The 24,868-nt window shown below is 37.9% G+C and overlaps 1 protein-coding gene and 1 long non-coding RNA gene across 38 annotated transcripts in view; one reads left to right on the top strand and one right to left on the bottom strand.

Moving 5' to 3' along the window:
• ncor2 (nuclear receptor corepressor 2) overlaps window positions 1-9,195 on the top strand; it is a 197,225-nt gene extending 188,030 nt beyond the window's left edge. For 33 of the 37 annotated variants that reach the window (XM_017357345.4, XM_073909632.1, XM_021478272.3 and 30 more), the window contains 5 exons: window positions 1,882-2,012; window positions 2,132-2,185; window positions 2,289-2,507; window positions 2,852-3,019; window positions 6,494-9,194. In XM_017357345.4, the coding sequence (XP_017212834.1) occupies window positions 1,882-2,012; window positions 2,132-2,185; window positions 2,289-2,507; window positions 2,852-3,019; window positions 6,494-6,690 (769 nt within the window). In that variant the 3' untranslated portion in view covers window positions 6,691-9,194. Of the gene's footprint in view, window positions 1-1,881; window positions 2,013-2,131; window positions 2,186-2,288; window positions 2,508-2,851; window positions 3,020-6,493 lie in introns of all 37 variants that reach the window. The other 4 variants (XR_012383753.1, XR_012383752.1, XR_012383754.1 and 1 more) reach the window with 2 other exon arrangements.
• LOC141375912 (uncharacterized) lies at window positions 8,940-11,258 on the bottom strand. The gene is made up of 2 exons (XR_012384725.1): window positions 10,740-11,258; window positions 8,940-10,413 (listed from the first exon to the last, which is right to left on the bottom strand). It is a non-coding gene; the product is annotated as an uncharacterized lncRNA (long non-coding RNA).
• Window positions 11,259-24,868: the final 13,610 nt, after the last annotated feature.

Here is a 24,868-nt window from a genome sequence, read left to right as displayed (position 1 = left end):
CAAGTTAATGCGTAATTTTTAATTTTAAGTATTTAAACATTTTAAGTATAATAAAATAAGTAATGCAATGTGTGACGTTTATACTTTTTTTCTAAACTTTTTACACTTTTATCAGTTTTAACAGATTTAACAGTGCACTTGTTATGTGTCTGCCTTTTTATTGATCAAGTGATAGAGGTTGATATAACATTAAGAAGGTAAGCAGTAATACAATAATTTAGACAGAATAATAATCCCATTAATCTAGTAATAGTGCATGTCGAAGGTTAAGCTAATTATTTATGAAAAAAAGGACAAGCCTCGTACGTGACTTTGTTCTGTGTGTGACAAAAATGTAGGCAATAGCTGTGTTTCCATCAAAATATAGGCTATTACATAAATTTGTGCAAAACTGGAATAACGCCTAAAAATAAAGCAGCGTTTTTATCCAAAGAGTCGAAGAGAACACAATCGTCAATTCCTGATTACCCTGCGCCAAATATCAACAGTAAAAACAGAATTACTGTGGTAGAAGAAGCTGCATCAATTATTTTTTATTTAATTAATGTACCTGAGCCTCAGAAGACAATTGACACGCAATGAACACGTGGGGGTGTTTGAAGCCAGACGCGGAGATCTTGACACGCTCCAGACGCTCGGATGTAATTAATAATATACACTAATACTGAAACAGTAAAGGCATTTTAGAATGACTAAAACAACATTTAAGATGTTCTGCAGTGTGCTCAGTCTGCTGGTTTGTCCTTTCACACACATTTTCATCATCATCTCTAACAAACAAACAAATTTTTTAATGTACATACTGTAATTTGTTGAGTGCACTTCGTAGTTTATGTGCATCTTATCAAATAAAAGTTTAACCTACTCAGTTATGCACATGTTATATTATGCGTATTTTCAAAAGTTATGTGAATCATGAAGTTTCCATCAATCTTTTTTATGCACATCTCCAAAATGAGCTCTAAAATAGGTGTGTGGAAATGTAAGACTAATGCGAGAAATACCTCTTCATCTTTAAAAAGGGGAGGAGACCAACAGAAACTCAGAGTTTAGAGAATAAAACCTGCTCCGGACCAGGTTAGATTCACAGAGTAAGTTACCACGGTAACTGACTCTGAGTTAAAGTTAACTCTCTTTTAGAAACAGGCTTAACTTACCCTGCTTTCTCGAGTTTAACAAACCTGCCATTTTGAAACGGAAAACCCAGAGTTTCTCTCATTTCAGGGTTAAAATACTCTGAGTTTTCACTTAACCTCCTTTCTGAAACAGGCCCCTGATCCGAGCTTCTCCTCTGGAGAAACATCAGTCAATAAGATGATTGGCTCCTATACCAGTAGGCAGGGTTTAATTCATTACAATTTTCCCCATTCCAATCTATATGATTAACAGGTCTTCTGTGTTGTGTAGTCTTTGACTATATGCATGCCATCAGTGAGATGCACTCAGTCATTAACATGTGGCTGTGGTTAGGATGAGTCATTGAGCAATGATATCAGAACATGTCATTTCCATACCTGCCAGTGCTGTAAAAACTGAAAAATAGCATCTGTGGTATTACACAGAATGTCACATAATTTCACAAAAATTTGGAGAATAAACTAAAAGTAGGAGTGTTAGGACACCTAATCAAATTGACACTGAGAATGATTATAATAATGCATGTATTTACGGATATATTTAAAAATTAGTTACACACATTTTTTCGTGTATTCATTTTAGCACAGGAATTTGGAACATGGAAGAGGTGTATTTTATACTTTATGGCTGGTTACTTCCAATTGATTAACATTCCACCTAAGAATGGTTCATTTAGGAATTAAGTTATGTCAAACCAACCGAAGAAATGTCCAGATTTTCTGACTGGTTCTGTCTGTTTCTCAGTATGGGATCTCGTTCTCCGGCCAGTAGCTCTCAGCCCCCAGCCTTCTTCAGTAAACTGACTGAGAGCAACTCAGCCATTGTCAAGAGCAAGAAGGAAATGATCAAAAAGATCAGCGCAGAGGCTGAGTTCAGTAAGTCTATGGATTCCATTTATTGTTTCTGTTTTGCAGAGAAAACGCCTGGTATTGATATACACGATTGTCTTGCTGGGTAAACAGACTTAAACCTGTCTCTTCTATCTCCTCTTTAGACCAGAGCCAACCTGGGACAGAAATCTTCAACATGCCTGTCTCTACAAATGCAGGTGAGCAGTTCAGGACAGTCTATGTGTGTTTTGTTTTTCCTGCACAACAGTCTCAAGAAAGGTTTCTGTTCCATTAACACAAGCATTATGGCAATTCTTTCAGGACCCGTGAGTGTGCGCAGCCACCCGCCACCAGAAGCCAGCGGTAATACTATCGGTCTGGAGGCCATCATCAGGAAAGCCCTCATGGGCAAGTATGATGAACAGATGGACGAGCGCTCGCCGTCCAACTCTGTCAACTCGATGGCTGCCGGAGGGGCAGCTGCAGTCGTGCCACCAGCTTCAGCAGATGGGCGTTCAGAAGACCCCTACTCCCTGCCAGGTGTGCCAGATCAACCCCGCACAATTCATCTACCTTCATTTCATTCCACATTTTTTTTGGATCATGTTATAGTCATTTTTATTGAATGAAAATATATTTAACACAGGTGTTGTCTTGTGTAGTTTTTGTTGATGAAAAGGATCTCATTCAGGTGTTTTTTTTTTTTTTTTTATACCAAACTGTGTTTCACTGAGACTGACACTCTTGCATAGAGTAGTATCTCAATCACCTATAACCCAATTTTGACTTCTGATTCATGAGTTGACTGATTTGGTTCTGTGTCCAGATAGCTTAATAATCATTTGTGTGAAAATGTCTTATTTGTGTGCTTTGTTTGGATTCAGGCAAATCCAAAGGAGGGCGCTCCAACGGTCGCAAGACTAAATCTCCTGGTCCTGGCCTGTCTGGAGGCGAAAGACCTTCATCTGTGTCCTCTGTCCACTCAGAGGGAGACTGTAACCGTCACACACCACTCACCAACAGAGTGTGGGAGGACAGGCCCTCATCTACAGGTATATATGCACACTTACCAGTTAAAGTAATTGCTCATTTTAGGTTTGTTCATGTTGAACGGCAAATTTGATTGTGAAACTTCCATTCAAAGTAGTTTTTTACAACAATTAAGCAATAAATTAAATAAAGAATACAATAAATTAAATAAAAGAGACCGTAAAGACTTCAATATTGTTTTATTTCAAATACAATACATGTTTGAGCAGTAAATCAGTCAAATTCTAAATGATCGTGATATACTTAATACTAATGCTGCTGAAAATCCATCTTTACAAGCACAAGTTACAATTTAAAACTATGAAAAAATTGACTGTTCCTTTTATAATACTATAAAACTGACTACTATAAAAAGACTGGTTACTTACTGAAGCTAAGCAGGGCTGAGCCTGGTCTGTACCTGGATGACAGATCACATGGGAAAACTAGGTTGCTGTTAGAAGTGGTGGGAGGCTAGCAGGGGCACTAAACCTGTGGTCTGTGTGAGTCCTAATGCCCCAGTAGAAGTGAAGGGGAGACTACACTGTCAGTGGGCACCATTTTTTTGGATGAGACGTTAAACTATGGTCCTGACTCTCTGTGGTCATTTATAAATCCCATGGCCCTTCTCGTAAAGAGTAGGGGTGTAACCCTGGTGTCCTGGCTTTACGATCATGGCCTTCCAATCATCCCCATCCACCAAATTGGCTCTATTACTGTCTCTCAACTCATGGTACAGCTGGTGTGTGATGAACGAATTGGCACCGTTGTCCTGTGGCTGCCGTCACATCATCCAAGTGGATGTTGCACACTGGTGGTGGTATAGAGACCCCCCTCATGATTGTGAAGTGCTTTGGGTGAATGGCCATACACAATAAATGTACTATATAAAAATACACATTACATTACGTTAAATAATAGGTATACGCATTTATTAGACATCCTAATAAACAGTTCTGTATTAGTGGCCTTTTCCCCCCAGTAGACTTGAAGTTCTAGGATGTGATGTGGTTATACTGATCAATAAGTGATGATCAATGATTGTAATTTCAGCAGTGTTTACTCACATTTTCATGGTGAAGTGCAGTTTTTGAGAATGTAGGAAAGAAAAATGTCACACGTTGATACTTCATTACACTGCGTCTTCATGCAGCGCATTTCTTTATCAGAAAATCTTTGCAGGAGATAAGCTAAATCAGAGGTGACCAATCTTGTTCCTGGAGATTTACCTCCATGCAGATTTCAGTTGCAACCCTGACCAAACATACCTGCCTGTAATTATCCATAGATATTTACATTAGATGTTGCCTGCCCTGTTGTTGTCTATTGGAAGGAATGCATCTGTACAGCTGCCATTTTAGTACAGGGTAGCGCGCCTGTGAAATGAATGCGGGAGCAAGCTGTTGTCGAGGACTGTGACCATTTAGAGCCAGAGATATTCACATACAGTTGAAGTCAGAATTATTAGCCCCCCCTTTAATTTTTTTTTTTTTTTTTTAAATATTTTCCAAATAATTTTTAACTGAGCAAGGACATTTTCACAATATATCTGATATTATTTTTTCTTCTGGAGAAATTGAGGGAATTTATTTTATTTTGACTAGAATAAAATCATTTTTAATTTTTTAAAAACCTTTTTAAAGTCATTATTATTAGCCCCTTTAAGCAAAATTTTATTTAGATAGTCTACAGAACAAGCCATTGTTATACAATAACTTGCCTAATTACCCTAACCTGCCTAGTTAACCTAATTAACCTAGTTAAGCCTGTCACTGTAAGCTGTATAGAAGTGTTATAAAAATATCTAGTAAAATATTATTTATTGTCATCATGGCAAAGATAAAATAAATCAGTTATTAGAAATGAGTTATGTGTAGAAATGTGTTGAAAAAAATCTTCTCTGTTAAACAGAAATTGGGGAAAAAATAAACAGGGGGCTAATAATGCAGTAAGTGACTGTATTATAATCAGTATTTAGCACAAAATTTCATAACAAACAAAAATGTTCAAAATGAAATCTTACCTATGAAATGTTCTGCCTGTGCGCTATGTTTTATTTGTTTGCTCGTTACTACACCTGTACACAGCGCTAAAATTTGTCCTGGGAGCACTGTACAAATGTGGAGTCGCTATTGATGCATGTTTAGGGTTCGTATGCGATATCTAGTGTATATTCATTCATTCATTCATTCATTTTCTTTTCGGCTTAGTCTCTTTAATAATCCGTGGTCGGATTATGAACTGCCAACTAATTCAGCATGTTTTTACGCAGTGGATACCCTTCCGGCCGCAACCCATCTCTGGGAAACATCCACACACACTCATACACTACGGACAATTTAGCCTACCCAATTCACCTGTACCGTATGTCTTTGGACTGTGGGGGAAAGTAATTATCAAGTACTGTTCAGGTCCTAATTAAATGGTTTACTGTAGGTGTGTTTGATCAGAGTTGGAGCTGCACGATTTGGAGAAATTTGATTTACTATAATTTCATAAAAAAGCTGCAGGGTTGATATGGGAGTTTAATTAGCACCAAAAAAGACCAAGCAGAATCACAAAGTACTCTACACCGTTACTGTTTATTTAAAACCACTTTATCTAATAAAGTTGTCAGTCTTGGGGGGGGAGTCTCCTTATCCACGTGGATGACACAACAGCAGCCATATTGCGTCAGATCACACTCCACACAACGGCTGATTGGTGGAGAGGAGACAAGTGATAATAAGCCAAATATGATATGGGGATAGGTTAGGAGGCCAGTGGGCATATTTGGCCAGGATGCCAGAGGTAAACCCCTACTCCACAGAGTAACATCCACAGAGAGTCAGGACCTTTTTTTAACATCTCATACGAAAGACAGAGTTCACGGAGCAGTATAAAGTCACTATACTGGGGCGTTAGGACTCATACAGATCACAGGTTGAGCGCCCCCTGCTGGTCTTACTAACACCACTTCCGGCAGCAACCTAGCTTTCCCATGTGGTCTCCCATCCACAGCCCCGCTTAGCTTCAGTGGGTGACCATGTGAGAGTTGCAGAGAGCTAGCTAGATATGTATTGTACCTTTAAATTGACCTGCTCAATAAAAACATTCTTTATGAACTATTCAAACAAAACTCAAGGACATGCACAGAACAACATGCACATTTATAGCAAATAAACGAATGTATTTGTAAATAAATGTATTATCCCGCTTGCTTTTTGAGCATTGTCGAGCGAGCTGTTAAACCCCTGTGATTGGTCATTGTCTTCCCGCACTCAACAGAAAGGGCTTATTCTCCAAGGCTGCAGACAGTGCACGTTACTAATGTTTACAGGTGTGCCCAGCTATGCTCTAACAAACTCTGTCCTGTTTTTAGTTTGTCTTGATTTTCTCTTAGAAACATTTATGCTCGTGGGGTGTAATAAATAAATAAATCAGGTCAGGTACTAACAGATAACATCTTGTATGTATTATAATGTTTGCTGATGTGCTCTTCTGGTTCCTCCTCTCAGGCCCCACTCCATTCCCCTGCAACCCCCTGACCATGGGGATGCGTCTCCCCAGCGGGATCATGCCGGGACCCTCACCTTCCCCAACACATCCTGGCGCTTCTGCACCCACACAAGGCCAGACCCAACCCCGCACCTGGGAGGAAGAACCCAAACCTCTGCTGTGCTCTCAATACGAGACCCTGTCAGACAGCGAGTGAACACACACACACCGAGAACGTTTGCTGCTTTCTGAACAGAAACTTGTTACTGTAAACAGGGGTGTTTGTGAGCACACTCACTCATATCCATACTGACACACACACACATACTCACACTCTCTTACGGGAACATACGTCCATCCATGCTCATGCCCTCTGATACCTCCACACATATGCATACATGCACACATCCCATAATGCTCTCCAAGCGGGCACATTCACACTGTCAGTGAAAGTGCATTACATGGCTGCAGTGTTCGTAGATGTGTTTGTGAATGTGCACACTTGCATTAGTGTGTGCAGTCACTCCAGGACTACTTGTAGGAAGAATCACTTTTGAATTTTTATATGTATATATATATATAAATGCATATACATACAATTCTATATATACTTCTATTGGTGTCGTCTTGCTGGCCTTATCAGAGTTGACTCATGGATTCATCTGTCTGTTAACACATTTTGGAGCATTCCTCTGCTCAGGACACACACTCTTATACTGTAAATCCACTGCAAACTCTTTATTTTGTGTGTGTGTGTGTGTGTGTGCGTGTGGTATAATGCAAAGGCTGGTTGAATCCTCTGCAGAAACAAGCGTCTACAAACACACAAACACACATGCACGTTCTCTTAGTTGTGCAGCCACAGCTCTTCACATTGGTTTCATGTGTTGCCAAGTCCATGCAATTGGGCTGTCTGACTTTGTGTGTGTGTGTGTGTGATGAAAGGAGACGTTCAGAGAGCCAGGTTACATTTAAACCTGTAACATTCAATCCTTACCTTACTATTTCAGAGCGTTTACATGGGTGGCCATATCATTGGTTTACAGGGTACACATAATGTTCATCGTTGACGTCAAACCTCTCTCTTTTTTTAATACTCTAGCTGACCAATTAATTCCGTCATCTCTTTGTGATAGTTGAAGGGAGATGCGCTGTTTGGCTTGTTTTTATTTTTGTATGTACATGAAGCTTGTTTGCATGTTTTTGTAATGAGTTAAGCACTTAGTCAGCAAGCGGTTTCTGTCGGTGTCTTTCAAATGGACGCTGACCTGAATGCAACCTTTTCCACAACATTCGTTTTGCTTTTTTCTACAGTATTTTGTTGAATCGTTTCATCAACTGTTCCACTCTCTAGTGACAATCACTGGCAGAGAGCCGAGCGAGTGGACACGTCTTTTGAGGAAGCTGCTCGATCAGGTCTGAATGTCCGAACAAACCTGATGCTTTTTACTTGTTTTTATTCATGTCATCTGTTTGTTCAAGAGTTAAAGCCGTGCTGTTTGGCCAGTCTTTTGACATGACACTCATTGAGAGCTACTGCTTTGTGCTTGAACGAAGGCTTCAGGTGTTTTAGTTCCCACCCTCTGTGGACTCGTATGAGAAGATGATGATGCTATATAGAAGAAAAGAGGTGAGCAGACACCACACCTCATATAACCTGTAGTCCTTCACTCTGTACAGTTTTAAAAGATAATTCTAGTGTTAAGTGCCATGTATTTGACATATACATTTCTGAAGTTAACTACCAAGTGATTACGCACAACGGTTTGTTTTTTAAGATGATTTTTCTCCTTGTTATGCCAGGGTTGTACAATTGATCACAGGCACAAACGAAAGCAGTGAAGGAGATGCTGTCGATCTCCTCTCCTAACGCAGCGTTAAGAGTTTTTCAGCATGCGAATTCGATATAAGGATGTGTTTTAATTTCTATTGGTTGACTTTTATTTGTTACAAGGTTTTACTACAAAACGGATCTTTCAACATACTAGTTCAAACTGCAATACTCATTGTATGCTCCAGATTTTAGGAATATTTTGGAACCTAATTGAAAAGGAAGCTCAGCGCTGGGTTTTATTGTTGTTTTGGTGGTCCAGGACAGTTTTAGTGCACTACCTAGTGTTTTTTCTTTTAGTAAAATGGGGCTTTATCTTCAGTCACAAACATCCCAGAATGCTCTGCGTTAATTTCGAGACTCATTCTCTAACATATCACTCCAGACAGTATTGTTTAGTGGACAAGTCACTCTAAAGTTCAGTGTTTTCTTGTATAGTGAGCCCTTTTCTCCTCTATCTCAACTGTTTGACCTTATTACTGAGGACAGTATTGCACTTTCCTTAGATGAGGCGGCGTCTTCTAAACACAAGCGAAGCTGAGAGATGAAAACTAACGAAGAGACGGGAAAACAGCAGAAAATAGTCGCCCCTCTTAAGATTGGAAAGGTTAAGTGGGTATTTTTGGTGGTATCTGTTTTTGTACAACCATTTTGTGCATATTACTTTTTTTTTTTTTTTGGTTTTGTATTAAGACCCACTGTATTATAGCAAGGAGTGTAAATAGACCTAAAAGGATGTACATATTTATGTGATTTGCTGCAAGATTGATATTCACACTGTTGTATTTCAACATGGCCACCAGCAAGCTTTGTGGATAGCAGTGTAAAAATTAAATGAAAAAAAAAAAGACACTGCCTTAATGTTTAAATAAAAAGCTTATTGCCATTGATTTGTTTGCTGGCTTTATTATTATTATTGTGCTACTACTGTATGTGACTTGCATTATTGTAATATGTGTTACTTGTTGCCTTTCCCCCCGCTTAGACCAGAGGTGCCCAATCTCCTTCAGCTTGCCTCAACACACCAGCTAGGACAATTCTAAATGAAATGTCAAGGTAACAACAGAGTTTGAGCATACAAAATTTTGTCATGCGGTGCTGCGAAATGGGGCAAGAGTAAACAAGATGATTAGACATTAATAAACAAGCAACTGCTCCATATTTTACATTTCTGTACAGAGAGGTCATGTTTTGATCTTTTATTTAGCTCCGTCTAAAATAGCATACTTCCATACTATATAATACAGTTAAAACAGTATGCGAGCCGACTAGTACAGTATGTACGAATTCATAGTATTCAAAAAGCAGTATGCGGGAAGTAACCGGATGACCTACCACTTCGGGCGAGATTCTGAAGTATGCAACCAATAGACACTAGGCTATTACATGATGCCCTGCGAAAAAGTTCATGAATGGGAGTGAAGCGCCGCAACAGATGTGGGTAGGTCACATGATGACGACAAATGGCGGAAGTAGTTTAGCTGAGTTACATTCATTCATTCAGATTCTTTTCAGCTTAGTCCATTTATTAATCTGGGGTCGCCACTGCGGAATGAACCGCCAACTTATCCAGCATATGTTTTATGCAGCGGATGCCTATCCCATCAGAAGCCCTGCTATACAGTGCCTTAATTAATGAACGGGTCATTGACTCAACTAATTTGTTTAAAGTACACTGAATCATTCGAGAAGGGAAAAAAATCTCTGATGATTGTGAAGTTTTGCTTTGTTTGGAACTGCTCATCTTTGACAAACAGACCTTGTTGTGTAATTAACAACTGCATTGTAAGTCAAAATAATGAACATATTAACCTGTTTTTTTGTTTTTGGGAGATGAATATCACCTTTGCAGTTTTATCATTCAGGGAAAGTGCTCTTGCCTGTGTGGAGGTTATCTATATTTTAAGCTATTTTACTGCAAACATATCTTGAATATTGGGGGACGTGTTTATTCATTCATTTCATTTCGCTACTTTACGCCAACCCCAAACTTTTGCCTGACCACACTGAAATGACAAACAGGCCACAAGTTCAAGGTAAACATGGTTATTTACCTGGCTTTAACGAGTCCATGCAGGTCCGGGAGACGAGGCGCCATTTTTGCAGACTCTGCAGAAAAATCCAGCTTAAACCAGCCTAGGCTGGTTGGCTGGTTTTAGCTGGTCGGCCAGGCTGGTTTTAGAGGGGTTTTGGCCATTTCCAGGCTGGTTTCCAGTCATTTCCAGCCTGGTCTTAGCTGGTCAGGCTGGAAACTGACCAGCTAAATCCAGCTAAAACCAGCTTGGCCACCCTGGTTTAGGCTGGACATAGCTGGTTTTGGCTGGGCTCCCAGCCTGGCTAGGCTGGTCAATCTGGTTTTAGCTGGTCATCTCCCATCCTGACCAGCTAAGACCAGGCTGGAAATGGCTGGAAACCAGCCTGGAAATGGCCAAAACCCCTCTAAAACCAGCCTGGTTGACCAGCTAAAACCAGCCAACCAGCCAAGGCTGGTTTAAGCTGTTTTTTCAGTAGGGAGGCAAAGGAAAAGCATGGTCAATATTTAGCAATTTAGTGAAGACGCTAAAGGGGGTCATTGTGACGATGTCATTATGACAACGTAAAACTGTGGTATAATCGAATGTGTAAATTAAGACAGTTCATTTAGAGTGTTAAAAATAACAACATTCAGCGAGGAAAGCAAATATAAAATTAAATGTTATTTGTTACATATTGAAATTAATTAAGAATACTAATACTACATAATACCAAGGCAATTTTTTGAAATATAACTTTTTTTTTTTTTTTAGATTTTTCGTTTTATATCGAACCATTTGTGAATCAATGTATTTCATAACTGAATATATGCTATATTTTCTCCACTTTGCATTTATATCCGCCTGATTCACTAACCATTTAAAATAAATTGAAAACAAAAGACTATCCAAATCATGAATAAAAAGAAACCCTGGAAATGCAAAAGTAAAAAAAAAAAAAAAAAAAAAGTGTAGTATTTATTTCGACGTTTTAAATACAGTCGATTACTAAACCCCTGGGCAATAAAACGGTTTGATTGAACTCTTCAAAACAAGTGTTGGCCATTAGGGGGCGCTGCTCGCTTTCCAATGGCTACAGGTTTAGTTAAGTTGCAGTCATGGTTTTTGAAGCTGTTTATTTATGTCATCTTGTTAAAGGTCATACCTTATTGTTGTGCTGCTGAAATGAAACATCATCACTGGTCAATTTGCTACATTAACAGTCAGGTTAATTAAGTGCAGTCTCATTTATGTATTATCACATTTAAAAGGGCAAGCAGTGATAGCCTAGTGCAGGCGTGCCCAAACAAGGGCCAAAGATTAAATACCATTGAGAGCCATGGGCTGAAGGAGAATATACCAACGCTTACATTAAAGATGGTTGATTTTCTAATTTTTTTTGGAAAAAAAATACTTTAAATCATATTAAGCTCTGCAGTATAACTTTGAAAATGCTAATGCATTGCAATAAAAACATAAAACAATCCCATTTATAACACAGCCGAGTTCAACGTTGAAGACACTAGTCAAGCATAAGCTGCCTTTGCCTTGATTTGTCCTTTATCCATCGTGTGATGGTATGCACATTTTTACTTAATCTGATTAACTGAAACATTTATTTTCAGTTAGCTTTTAACTACAAAACAAACAAATGAAAGGTTACATTAGATATGAAATGACAATCTCCAACAGGCCCGTAGGCAGCCTGGTGAAAGGGGTGGTTCTTTTTTTCTCAAAATGTGGACTTTTTTGCAGTTATTTACCTCATTTTCTATTTAATTATGATGTTTAAATAATCCAATTAGTGGCATTTTAAGCACTATTTTTTAGCAGGATTAGCTTCTTTTATCCTCCATTTTTGATGTACCAAAATATTTTCTAAAGATTTATAATAAACAAATATAAAAAAAGAGCCTCATGATTTGCTTCTAGCCTCTCTTGAAAATGTATCTAACAACAGCCTAATTAGTATAAACAGCAAAAGTCAGTCTAAGGCAAACTAAGGTGTAAAACTGCGCCTACACGTTTTGATAACACCAGACTTATCAGGGTAACCTGATGTAGTTGCAGTTTTAAGGAACAGCCATGTCAATAAAGGCTTGTTATTATTTTTTCCACATTTTTTGAGTGCCTTGGATTGATTTTGATGTTTATTCTGATGAATCCCAAACACAAAGAGCACTGACACATTATTTAAGCTACCCCTGAAAACTTTTAATTTGATTTTGGATTTTTATACACAGCCTAATTAGTATTAAAATGAACTCCAATAGGCTGCTTTTGGTGCTTCAGACCTTTTCATTGTTCATTTTTTTTCTCTTAAGAATAAGGTTTAAGATTTAAAATAAAAGTTAGGCTATTTGTAAAATGTTTTTTTTTTTTTTTTTTTTGGTCAATAGTGAAAGTTGACCACTTATGTCATATTTTGCGTTTTCTCAAAACCTTTGATGGGTTATTTCCACTTTATGGTGATATATAGGTCAAACGAGAATATAGTGGCAAAAATTCTGGACCAATAGCAAATTCTGGACCTTTTTCAGTGGAGGGGTACCACCCGAAAACACCCCCCCACCACCACCCTTGGTACGAGCCTGTCTAAACCATCCCCATCAATCTTCTCTTCTCAGATGGGATGTTGGGGCAAATTAAAGGTTACCATGGGTCAACTTTGGCCCGCATGCCTTACCCAGCAGCAAGCATTTTTAGTTTTTAAAAAGATGTCTAATAGGTGTCTCTTAACATAGTCATCTTGGCTAAAACAAGTCAAATAACCAGAAATGATGGACTACACTTATAAAGTCTGTCTAAGACTAGTCAAGTTTTATTTTATTTATTTATTTATTTATTTTTTTGCTATTCTTAGATGTGTATTAGATTTTCACTGACAGCTCAAGTTTAGCCTTGTTTTTGCCAGGTGGTTTATGTTTAGATGTCTATTAGATGTCATTTAAACATACAATTGTTTGCTGGGTAAGGGCATCTCTGGCCTAGTGTGTTTAAATGAGCTATACTGTATAAATAACCAATGTTAACAAATGAATGTTACACTGCATTGGAAGGGGAATACAGCTTTGGATTGTTCTGAGGGGAGTAAGAAACCAAATGCTTTTCAAGTCAAGGGAGGTGCCATAAATATGCAGGTATGAACATACACACAGTAATACTAGTATTTAATCATTTTATACACACTACAAAAAATAATGACAAAAAGTCAAGACAACAAATATTTTTCTGTTGTTTTAACTTATACCACCACACTAGATATAGCTATCCATGCTATTATTACATCACGGTTAGACTACTGCAGTTCACTTTACTGTGGCATCTCAAAATGTCTAATGTTTCACCTTAGGTTGGTCCAAAATGCTGCTGCTAAATTCATTTGTAATAGTAGGAAACATGACCGCCCCTCTTTTAAGGGATCTCCATTAGCTGCCCATCCGATTCAGAATTGATTTAAATCCCGTAATCTAGCCCCAACCTATCTATTAGAGATGTTGCATTTTGACTCTCCCGTAAGATCTGGTGATCAAAATCTTCTTTTGAAGATTTCCAGACTGAAACGTAGAGGGGACAGAGCTTCGCCCCTATGAGATTAGAATGGCTTCATCACTATCTGTTTGTAAATCACTCTTAAAAACGTACCCATTTAGCTTGACTTTTTAATATTATTTAAATAGTCTTTTCTACTGCTTCATTTTCACATGTATTCAGTCATTTCTCTTGGCTTATTTTTGTGTTTTTATAATCTGCCTTTTTAATTTACTCTGTTTTATGTACAGCACTTTGGACCGTGTCTTGTGGCTGTTTTTAACTCATTTAGGCCCACAGTTCAAAGTTGCAGTTTTCCTTTTATGGGTAGTTTTCTTCATGTTATCGGGTACATCCTATGGGGTCCGTGACATCATTGACTTTTGCTTTAAGATTTAAAGGGCTAGCATTGCACCAGACCCCCGTAAGTGGTTTCGTTTGAATCTATATTTTATGCACATATGCATCACTTTGGTTTTTATTCTATGGTACAAAAGTTATTTACACTCAAATACACAGTATTTTGGATACCCGAGCTGGGTATTGAACATTGGTTCATTTTCATATTTTTCATATAGTTCATATATGACACATATACAAGTTATAGCTCAACTGAAAGCTCTTGCCGGTGCTCATACGGTTCTAGCATTCTTTTTACTGAATTATATTCACATATCAAACAGTTGTCAAATGAATCGCAGTGTTTCCATGATGCAGAAGTGTAAACAATACATTCATGATCAATAAGCAGCCCCAGATAGCACAGACAGCTGTCATCTCTTACCCTATGCTGTGCCCTTCAGGGCCATTCTCCTCTGTTTTTGAGGTGATGTGCAAAAGTAATCCTTTTATATGTCTGACGTGGTCCAAACACAGTGAGTTATGTTTGATCAATCAAAAGAATAGTGAAATATGTAAACAATGATCGGTCCCTGTGGCTTGTCAGTTGGAATGCAATAACTTTTGCATAGATTATGGTGGAAACATTTTTCTTTTTTCCTATGATTACAGACATGTGCAGGAACCACCAAAATTACAGCAACTTAAATCACACATAACCTAAAAGGTACACTTTCAAATTTGAGTTAAAGAAAAAAAATACAAAAAGTGCCTCTTTTTTTTAGGTGTTTATTATAACACAGACGACATATACAGACATTTCAAACACTTCCAATAGTGTTTTATGAAAATTCAAAGGGTTTTCTTTAAAATGATACCAAATTTTTGCATTTACACCTCTGCATGTGGATTTGGGAAGCTTTTAAATTTGGGGAGACAAAATCCAGGCGGAAATCCCAAAATAGCACTGGGGTTTAAGTGGCTAGATTCATCCAAACAAAACAAATTTTTCAAGAGATCTATAGTTTTTTGTATACTTTGTCAAATGTTCAAGCTGCAACTATAGTTGGTGCTGGGCAAATACCTTAAGTACATACAGTAAATAATGGCGAATTAGGAAATAATATCAAATAAATGTTGATAAGTTAATAAATCTTAACCTTGTTTAACGTTTATTTTTGGGGGGGATTTTATAAACCCCATTTAAAAATAACCTTTTAACTAATATCTTTCCTTTAAAGTAGACTTTATTATACACAATTTGATTCACAACAAAACCGTCAGAGTAAAATGAACTTCTCCTACTGGTCCCTCACCCACAGAGATTACCACAGAGAATAATGAACTCCTGCTGTTAAAAAAAAGCAGAATTACTGAAGAAAAACAAAACTACAACACAATTCAGTCCCAAACGTAAACCCTGCTGTCCTCACAGTCATGGGGATTGTCTAAATCGCTGCTTTTTCTACATGCTTTGGCTGTTCGTCCACACACACACACACACACACACACACACACACACACACACACACACACACAACACACAAAGTATCAGGTCACTGAAAACCAAATGTTTTTGAAAAATCTTGTCAGGGTTTTTTTTTTTTTTACACAATAGTCTGCTGGGGAAATTAGTGTGTGTTTGATCACTAAGACAAATGGATTGTGTTTTTATATTCATGAACCTACAGTATATGATAGATCATTTTTGGGGGGTTCATATCAATCGGTTTCAATTTTTAAACACAATAAATGGATTTATGTATATGATTTGATCTGTTCAAAGCAGCTGTTTTAAGTTAGGATGCCAAATGTTCTCCTTCTATTCAGTTTTTCATTAAACATGTTTACAACATATTTGCCCACCTGCACCTATAGTTGCCGCATATTCAAATCTAAAACCTGGAGAAAATAAATGCGAAACATGTTCAGATAGGACACTATTAACAAGGATATATGCATGAAACCGTTTTTCAATTTGGGCACAAATGAGTAAAATGCTTGATAAAATAACAAACTTGAGTTTATTTTAATATGTAAATCAGGTTTCAACTAAATCGTTTGAGTTATAAACAGTTTAACCTAATATTTTTAGTCAGTTTGATTGATGATTGAAGTTGAGATGACAGGAAAAGTTCATTTGATTCAGGTAAAAACTTAAAGAGCCCATATTATACATGAAATAGGGTCATATCTTGGTTGTAAGGGTCTCCAACAACAGTCTAATATGCATGCAAGATCAAAAAACACTTTCATGGTCTTATAATCTGCATTTATTTTTACCTAATTATCCCAGCGACTCCCGTATGAATCGTCCAGTGATTCATTTGTTCCCAAACCCCTCCTTAGCCCGAAGCTAATCTGTGCTGATTGGACCGATGACAGTCTGTTGCGATTGGTCGACTGCCTTCAGTGAGAGACAGAGTGAAATGCCCAGCAGCTAATCAGCAATATAAAAGTAATCACAGTTCATAAATGCTCGATAGTGTAAGGCGTGGATTTTAGCTGCCAGTGAATCAATGTAAACACAGACGATGGACTTGAAAATACAGACGACTGACTATTTTATTGAGCAAAAACTCCAAAAACAGTTAAGGAGATCTTCTAGCTTGTCTCACTCTGCTCTTTTCACAGACACAAACACACACCTCCCGACGACAGCACACACGCACACACACACGCACACACAAACACACACTACCCTCCTCCATGGAGTTCCGTTTTTAACGTGGCTTTGCACGCGATAAGAGAATATAGCCAGTTAACCTGATACAGTACACGCGGTTACAAGTAACAAATCACAACTAAATACATTTGCAAGCTAGAGTCAACGAGGCAACAACTTTAATCGCACGTACTTACACTTGAGAAATGGAGGAAGAAACCCATCCTGACGTCCATCAGTAAGTTACTCTTTACTGATCCTTCCTTTAACAAACGCTGATGAAGTATTCTTTGTAGCATGTAGCTTCCAGAAGTTTCCAGTAGTTTCCAACTGCTTGGCTATAATGCTGAGTTTTCATCTTTGGGTAGAGACTCAATATATCCATCTGCAGTGTGATTTCAATCGACCGGCATGTTTGTGTGTGTGTGTGTGTGTGTCTGGGTTTCTATGTCAGAGGGCGGGGCCGCAGGTTTAAAATCTCCCGGGTTTGCGCGTGCACGTGAATAACTTGGTTTCGTTTGTACGTCATGGCGAAACACCTAATGACTCGGTATCAAGGCGACTCGTTTGAAGCACTATAAGTCGACTCTTTTATAGATGAATCAACCGTTTTAAACACTGTACACTAACAGATTTAAGCCTTAGCTGGATACTTCACTTCACTTAGAGCTGTGTTACACACTACATGGAGGGGAATTATCAAAAACCCATAATATGGGCTCTTTAAGGCAGCAATTCTTTTTTTACAGTGCACTACAGTACTTGGATTTCACAAATTCATCTTGTGTGACTATAGCCCATTTACTGTATTGAACTTGTTCTGTCTGGTTGTAATGTACTTACTGCACCTTATGATAATGTAATTTATGGCCGCTTTAATATAATCCTTGACTATCGTGAATGAGATCTAGCCTTAAGCAAGTTTGGATGCTTGGATTAAAATGATATACGCTTCAAACAGACTCAACGTGCCTCTCAAGGCCTGGCAGCTTTACAGGAGAATCATGGACGGCTTTTTCATCTTAAGCTGGAAAGTATTTGACCTTTTTTTTTTTAAACTGCTGTATAAGTGATAATGTACATGAAAACAGAGACGGGCAGATCATTAAACACGCATCAAAAGAAAACAAACACGCTGCTGTTGTAGGGTTTGGGGCTTTTTATTTAATCGTTTTGGATATGCATACTTTTTCCTTAAATTATCTGTTGTCTCATCAAAAAGAAGACCATTACCTTTGGGAATTATACAAAAATATAAAGAGAACTACGAGTGCTGTATGCCAAATATACAACAGGAAAGTATTTTACAGAAACACAAGTCGTTGTGTTCGGAAATCAAACAAAAACGAAATCCATCTGATAGCAGAGAGCGTTTGTACACCAAACAAATGTAATCATAAAATTATGTGGAACTATTAATAATAATAAAAGACAACATTTCTCCCCTCAGATCTGCTTCAACACATTACTAAAGTTCCTCTATCATCAACGTATCAAATGTCCACCTTGGGTGATTCATCGGCAATGTCTACTTGTTAATTCACCTCTTTTCAACCCTTCATGATTTTTTTCTTTGCTGGTGTCACTGTCATGGAATAATAGAGCACTTGCTGACTGATTAGGGGGGTAACGGATCACGGTTGATCATCACCCACAGTTCTGAACACGCGTGTCCCTCAGATTAATACTTTTTTTTTTTCTTGTAGATTAATCCTAAATTTGTAACGATCGCAGGGAGATCGCCTCTCACATCATTCAAATCACATGTATACAAGCATTTAGGCTTTCCTGTAAAATATAATGTTGACAGAGGGAGTTGTGTTGGGTTATTCGGGATGTGGCGGGTTTCTTAGGTTATTAAAGGTGTTTTCTGTCATGTCTTGTTTATTAATGCATTCAGTGTAAGCTAAACGATTAATCGCTCATGTACCCAAACTGGCCAACGCTCATCCAATAAATAAATAATAAAACGTTGAACTTTTTATTTAGGAATGTACTTTTAAACTATATTTACCATTATGGTTTCATCATTTTCCTTATAACAAATGTTTAAATGTTTTCCATGTATTTACTGCTGAGGCAGCTGACCTGGACAGACCGTTGTGCAAACAGTGAGTTTATTATACTTAAAAAAAAACTTTATTATTAAGAAAGGTTATGTTGAGAAAAGTGTATGTATACAGTACAACTAGAGCTTACTTGTTTTGACAATATTTAAAATATTTTGCTCAGAATTAACTAAAATATAATTTTTTTTATAATTAACTTATTATTAATGTATTAATAAATATGTGGGGCGAGGCAGTGGCGCAGTAGGTAGTGCTGTTGCCTCACAGCAAGAAGGTCGCTGGGTCGCACCTCGGCTCAGTTGGCATTTCTGTGTGGAGTTTGCATGTTCTCTCTGCCTTCGTGGGTTTTCTCCGGGTGCTCCGGTTTCCCCCACAGTCCAAAGACCAAAGAAAGGTAGGCTAAATTGTCCATAGTGTATGTGTTTGGATGTTTCCCAGAGATGGGTTGCGGCTGAAAGGGCAATAAGGAAAATAAAAGTATTTTCCAATTGGGCCATTCAAAAACCTCTTTAGCGTTTAGCCCTGTATGAGTCTAGAATTTCATTCATAGTGGACTAAAAATGTCTTTAAAAGTCTTGCTGAAACCTGCAGAAACCCTAAATATTATTTAACCCATAGGGGGCAACAATTAGCCATGAAAAATATGCCACATAATAATTCTTTAAAAATGATCCATCTATCAATGAAACATGAAGTTTTGACTGAATCATTTACTGAAAAATGAGACTAAAAATAAATATGGATTGTACGAATTATAATGTTCGATTAGTACGATAGATAGTTTAGTCCAGGGGTCACCAACCCTGTTCCTGGAGAGCTGCACATTTCAGTTGCAACCCTGACCAAACACACCTGTTTGTAATTATCAAGTGCTGCTTTCGGTACTATTAATTGGTTCAGGTGTGTTTGATCAGGGTTGTGACTGAATTCTGCAGGAAGGTAGATCTCCAGGAACAGGGTTGGTGACCCCTGGCTTAGTCACGAGTTTTGTCATTGTTTGGGGAAGGCACCCCAGAATAATTCATTCATTTTCTTTTCGGCTTAGTCCCTTTATCAATCTGGGGTCGCCACAGCAGAATGAACCGCCAACTTATCCAGCATTTGTTTTACAGAGCAGATGCCCTTCTAGCTGCAACCCATCTCTGGGAAACACCCATACACACTTATTCACATACACTACCGACAACTTAGCCTACCCAATTCACCTGTACTGCATGTCTTTGGATTGTGGGGTAACATTCCCGGAGGAAACCCACACGGATGCAGGGAGAACATGCAAACGCCACACAGAAAAGCCAACTGACCCAGCCGAGGCTCAAACCAGCGACTAGCTTGCTTTAAGGCGACAGCAATACCTACTGCACCACTGCTTTGCCACCACAGAACAATTTACAATAGATTTTTATTCAGCTTACTATTTATTCTTTTTTTATTTTATTATTAATATTTTTTTTATTTCAGCTTCTAAAAAGTGTCTTGCAGTACTGTTTTTCTAACTGTTTTGTCTGCTCTCTTTTTTGGCTGATTTGAAAAATGGTCCAATCTGTAACTAAAAAACCATAATGTGATCCGAACCGTGAGATTTGTGATCCGTTACACCACTTTAACTGAACTTAACCATTTTTTTTCAGTTTGTTCTGCCAGGAAATCCTATGAAAACTCAAACCCATCCACATACTATTGAAACATACATTGTCGTTGTTTTATAAATGACACTAGGATCCTGAGGTAAGAGTTCTAAATTTACAACATCCATTTCACAATTCCAAATGTACTACAAACATGTGACAAACATGAAGTACAGCTCCAAACTACTTTACATACCACTCAACACATCTCCAAAAATGTGTTTTTTCTCTGTGCTCCACATGACAGGAGCTCAGTTTGTTAATCTAGATTAAAGTCGAGACTAACATGCTCCAACAATGCCAGAAAATATTCATTACCTTCGAAACCCAACTTTATCAAAGCGTACAATCTGAAAGTCCACCAGAGAAGCATTCAGGCTTTAGATGATAACAGCGGCGGAGATAAAAACCGGTGAATCCTCTCATCGAACACCTGCTCAGTCCAAATACTTCAAATCCAACATTCTGCATCCGCTCTCGTTTCCTCTCATTCTGCCAGTTTATTTTGGCCACTCAATTATTAACACACTGGCGTGTCTTCTGAAAGTCTTGTGCAAGAAATGATTCCACGTTTTCTCAGGTCCAGACAGAAAGGGAGGAAATATTTTAGGTTGTGTTTCCCTTTCAATGAATTTGACTGAATCTTTGGTCCAACCTTTCAAGAGCTCCTACATGTTGCCCTCAACATATTTACAGCCCGTAATCAAGAAAACAAAACCAATAAGTGCAACTTTTAAACTTTTTGCAACTAGTCCGCGTATCGTGTACAGTTTATTGCAAATTGATCCACATTTAACGTTTTTATAGTCTTTCTATCTTATTTGAGTCATGTGTGATGAACTCTTTTTGGAAGAACCAGAAATACTGAAAAACACAATATTAACGAAGGCTCGCATGGATACGGTATGGCAATTCTACATTTTTTTTAGGGAATACTGGCATCATTTGACATAATTAAATTGTAAAATGTATAAAAAGTCATATTTTTATGTGAAGCTTCCTAACAGGCACACAACATCGTTAATATTAGGTTAGATTTAGATCATGATGTCAATGTCTAGCCAGTGTCTAAGGCAGGGGTGTCCAAACTCAGTCCTGCAGGGCCGGTGTCCAGCAGATTTTAGCTCCAACTTGCCTCAACACACCTGCAAGGATGCCTACGAAGAGCTTGATTAGCTAGCCCAGGTGTGTCTGGTTGGGGCTGGAACTAAACTTTGCAGGACTCCGGCCCTCCAGGACCGAGTTTGGACATGCCTGATCTAAGGACGTTATTTTTGACGTCCAATAACGATGTCAAATGACGTTGCTCTTTGGTTGATTTTAGGTTGTGTTGGAAAGTAACCAATATCCAACGTCTGTTAGATGTCATAGTGGGAACGTCAAGGTGTAACATGATTAGACGTTGATATTTGGTTGATTTAAGGTTGGACGTTGGGTCACTGACGTCAGCCTGACGTTGGGTTCAAATGACAACCTGATTTTTATTTCCAATCAAAATCCAACATCACTACGACGTTGGGGTACGTTAGGGTACAACGTCAATATGTGGTCATGTTGTCGTCCTGTGCCTATTATAATCTTACCAAACAGCTTTGAAAATTCTGTTGTTTTCTATCGCTTTATATTTTTACAAATTGAATGTGAGGTAATGAATCAAGTTTAAGATGCATGTTTGTGAATATACTAAATTGCTGTAATAAATTAAAGAAGAAAATGACAGTCTAAGGGCCAGATTTACTAAATCTGTGAGAAAGCGCAATTCTGAAACCAAAACAGTGTCAATGATGTGAACATTTCTGCAGATGATTTACCAACAATGTGAAAATTATAGAACGAAGACATAATATGTCAATTACATACCAATGCAATAAGCTCTGCACAAATGAACATAGTGGCAAAACAGCAGAGCCGATGCTCATAAGGTGTAGGTGACCTACTATGTCCAGACACAGAGCAAAATTAAATATATTTATAATACGTTTGTGTCTACTGGGGCTAAGGGTGGCTAGACAAATAAAGGGGGGGGGGGGGGCTAAGAAAATAATCAATATTGATGATGTTCAATTTAGTCTGAACAATGTACTGTTATTCAGTTAAAGCACCTATGGTACCCATATTGAACAAAACTATAGTTTTATTTAATGTAGACCTATTTATTTATTTGGCCAAGGAGTAGGAATATTCATAAAATAGACAATGACAAAAAACACACATGTACTCAGCTCACATGCCTGATGTTTACCTAAAGAAAGCCATACCGGCCTGCATTTATATGATCTAGTCTTGGGCTGTGCAATTTGGGGAAAATATCTAATTTTTTTTGACAGATATTGTGATTTCGATTTGATTTGCAATTTAATTTTGTAGTCAAGCTTCAGCTCAATATTCTGTATAATCTGTAGCTCCTTACTGCTAAAATGCAGAGAAAGTTAGTTAAAATAAGGAACTAAAAGGATACTAACTTAAACATTTATTCAATTTTGCTTTTACATGTTCAGAAATGAAACACTCATCTTTCTCTAGAGCAAACAGTAAACACAAATAAAATGACTTTACCTTTCTGTAAACAAGTTAGTCTTAGTTAGGAGATAGTGTTGCTTATATATATATATATATATATATATATATATATATATATATATATATATATATATATATTAGGGGTGTCAAAATTAATCGTTTCTTCGGTGCACCGCGATGCAGACGCGGACAATTCGGTATCGGTTCTGTAATAATCATAAATGGTTATTACTGACGTCATTTACCTCATATGCGCTCTGTTGCGAGGGAGGCGATCGCGAGTATTTACAACGCTTTAACTACTTAAAACTCATAAACTGTGCACAATTTCACTGTGTGTGTTTGCTGGATCAGTCTTTCACTGACACATACAACAATAGCCCCTATTTCACTGAGATCGAGAGAATGAAAGTAGCCTACTCCATTTCTCTCTTTCTCTCTCGCGCGCGCGCGCGCTCTGTCTGTCTCTCTCTCTCTCTTTCTCACACACACACACACACACAGTGGCCCATTTGACCTGCTGGGGTGGCTTTTCTTCTCCTCTTGGGTGTTTTACAGCATTATTTTTGGATACAGAAACGAGCGCGTGTCATCAGATGTGAGATCGCCGCTGCCGCCTGCCGCTTATCAGTGTCACTTATCTGAAGAGCGCAGCGCGTAAGAGCCAATCGCAACCGTTTTTGTTGAGGGTGTGACCAAATAAAGAGGTTTAAGAGAACTAGACAAGGATCAGAAATTGAGCTGGATGTTTATATTTGTTTATATTATTTGCTTAATGCTCGTTTTGTTTTAAGTTACAGTTTATATATCTGACTGTTTGTATTAAACGACAAAATTGCATTACAAATAATATATAAATATATTCATACATTTTAATACAAAAACTGCTGCTGTAAAGAAAATATAAAACTGAGATATTGAATTGAACCGAATCGATGGCATGATAATTGTAACCGAACCGTGAGACTAGTGTAGGTTCACAGCTCTAATATATATATATATATTCTTGCAAAAGATTTGCTTTTGTTCCGTGTCTGTGATTTTGTAAGCAAAATATTCCAATATTACAGATGTCCTGTTTTTCTTTGATATTAATTTTGTCTATTAATGCATTTGAAGCAGCAAATGTCATCATCCCTCACTTGTCACTCGTCTGTGCCTTCCTGTTGGTTTGTGTGTTTTTATTGTGGGCATTCCACATAGTTCGGTTGTGCAATTCTGATTGGGCAGAACGAAAGTGTGCTCACTAAATTGACTAGTAAGACTGGCACACACAGACGACAGTCATGCATTTGCTCTGTGTGGGGGAAATTAAATAATATATATATTTCATATCGCAGTACCTTGCGATCAGCTAATGGCATGTTTCAAATCGCAATTGCGATTCGATTTTGATTAATCAAACAGCCCTAATCTAGACTATAAGATGTGCATTTTGACAGTTCAGACGTAAGGAGAACAGATTGCACGCTGTCTGACGGAACTAAGATTGCACTGGTATTACTTGACTCCCCTTAGTTGTTTGTGCCACGTCATCTATTAATTCCCAAAGCAATTTAATAATTACAAATTTGGCAAACATTCTGTTTGAATGATGTGTTTCTCTGGGATTCCAAATATGTGGAAAAATGATTTGAGAACGCCTACTCCTGGCAACAACAACTGCAGCCATTTCAACAGCGCAACATTTAAGACATGCTTCTTTTGTAGGCATTAAATAATGGTGCAAATACCCAAGCAAAGAAGCACAAACGCTAGTACATCACATTAGGTGATTCATTGAAATAAACCCCTCCCATA

Source organism: Danio rerio, chromosome 8, assembly GCF_049306965.1.
Source record: "Danio rerio strain Tuebingen ecotype United States chromosome 8, GRCz12tu, whole genome shotgun sequence".
Classification (NCBI taxonomy): domain Eukaryota; kingdom Metazoa; phylum Chordata; class Actinopteri; order Cypriniformes; family Danionidae; genus Danio; species Danio rerio.
Note: the sequence above shows the minus strand (reverse complement) of the source record. Positions and strands in the feature narration are given on the sequence as shown.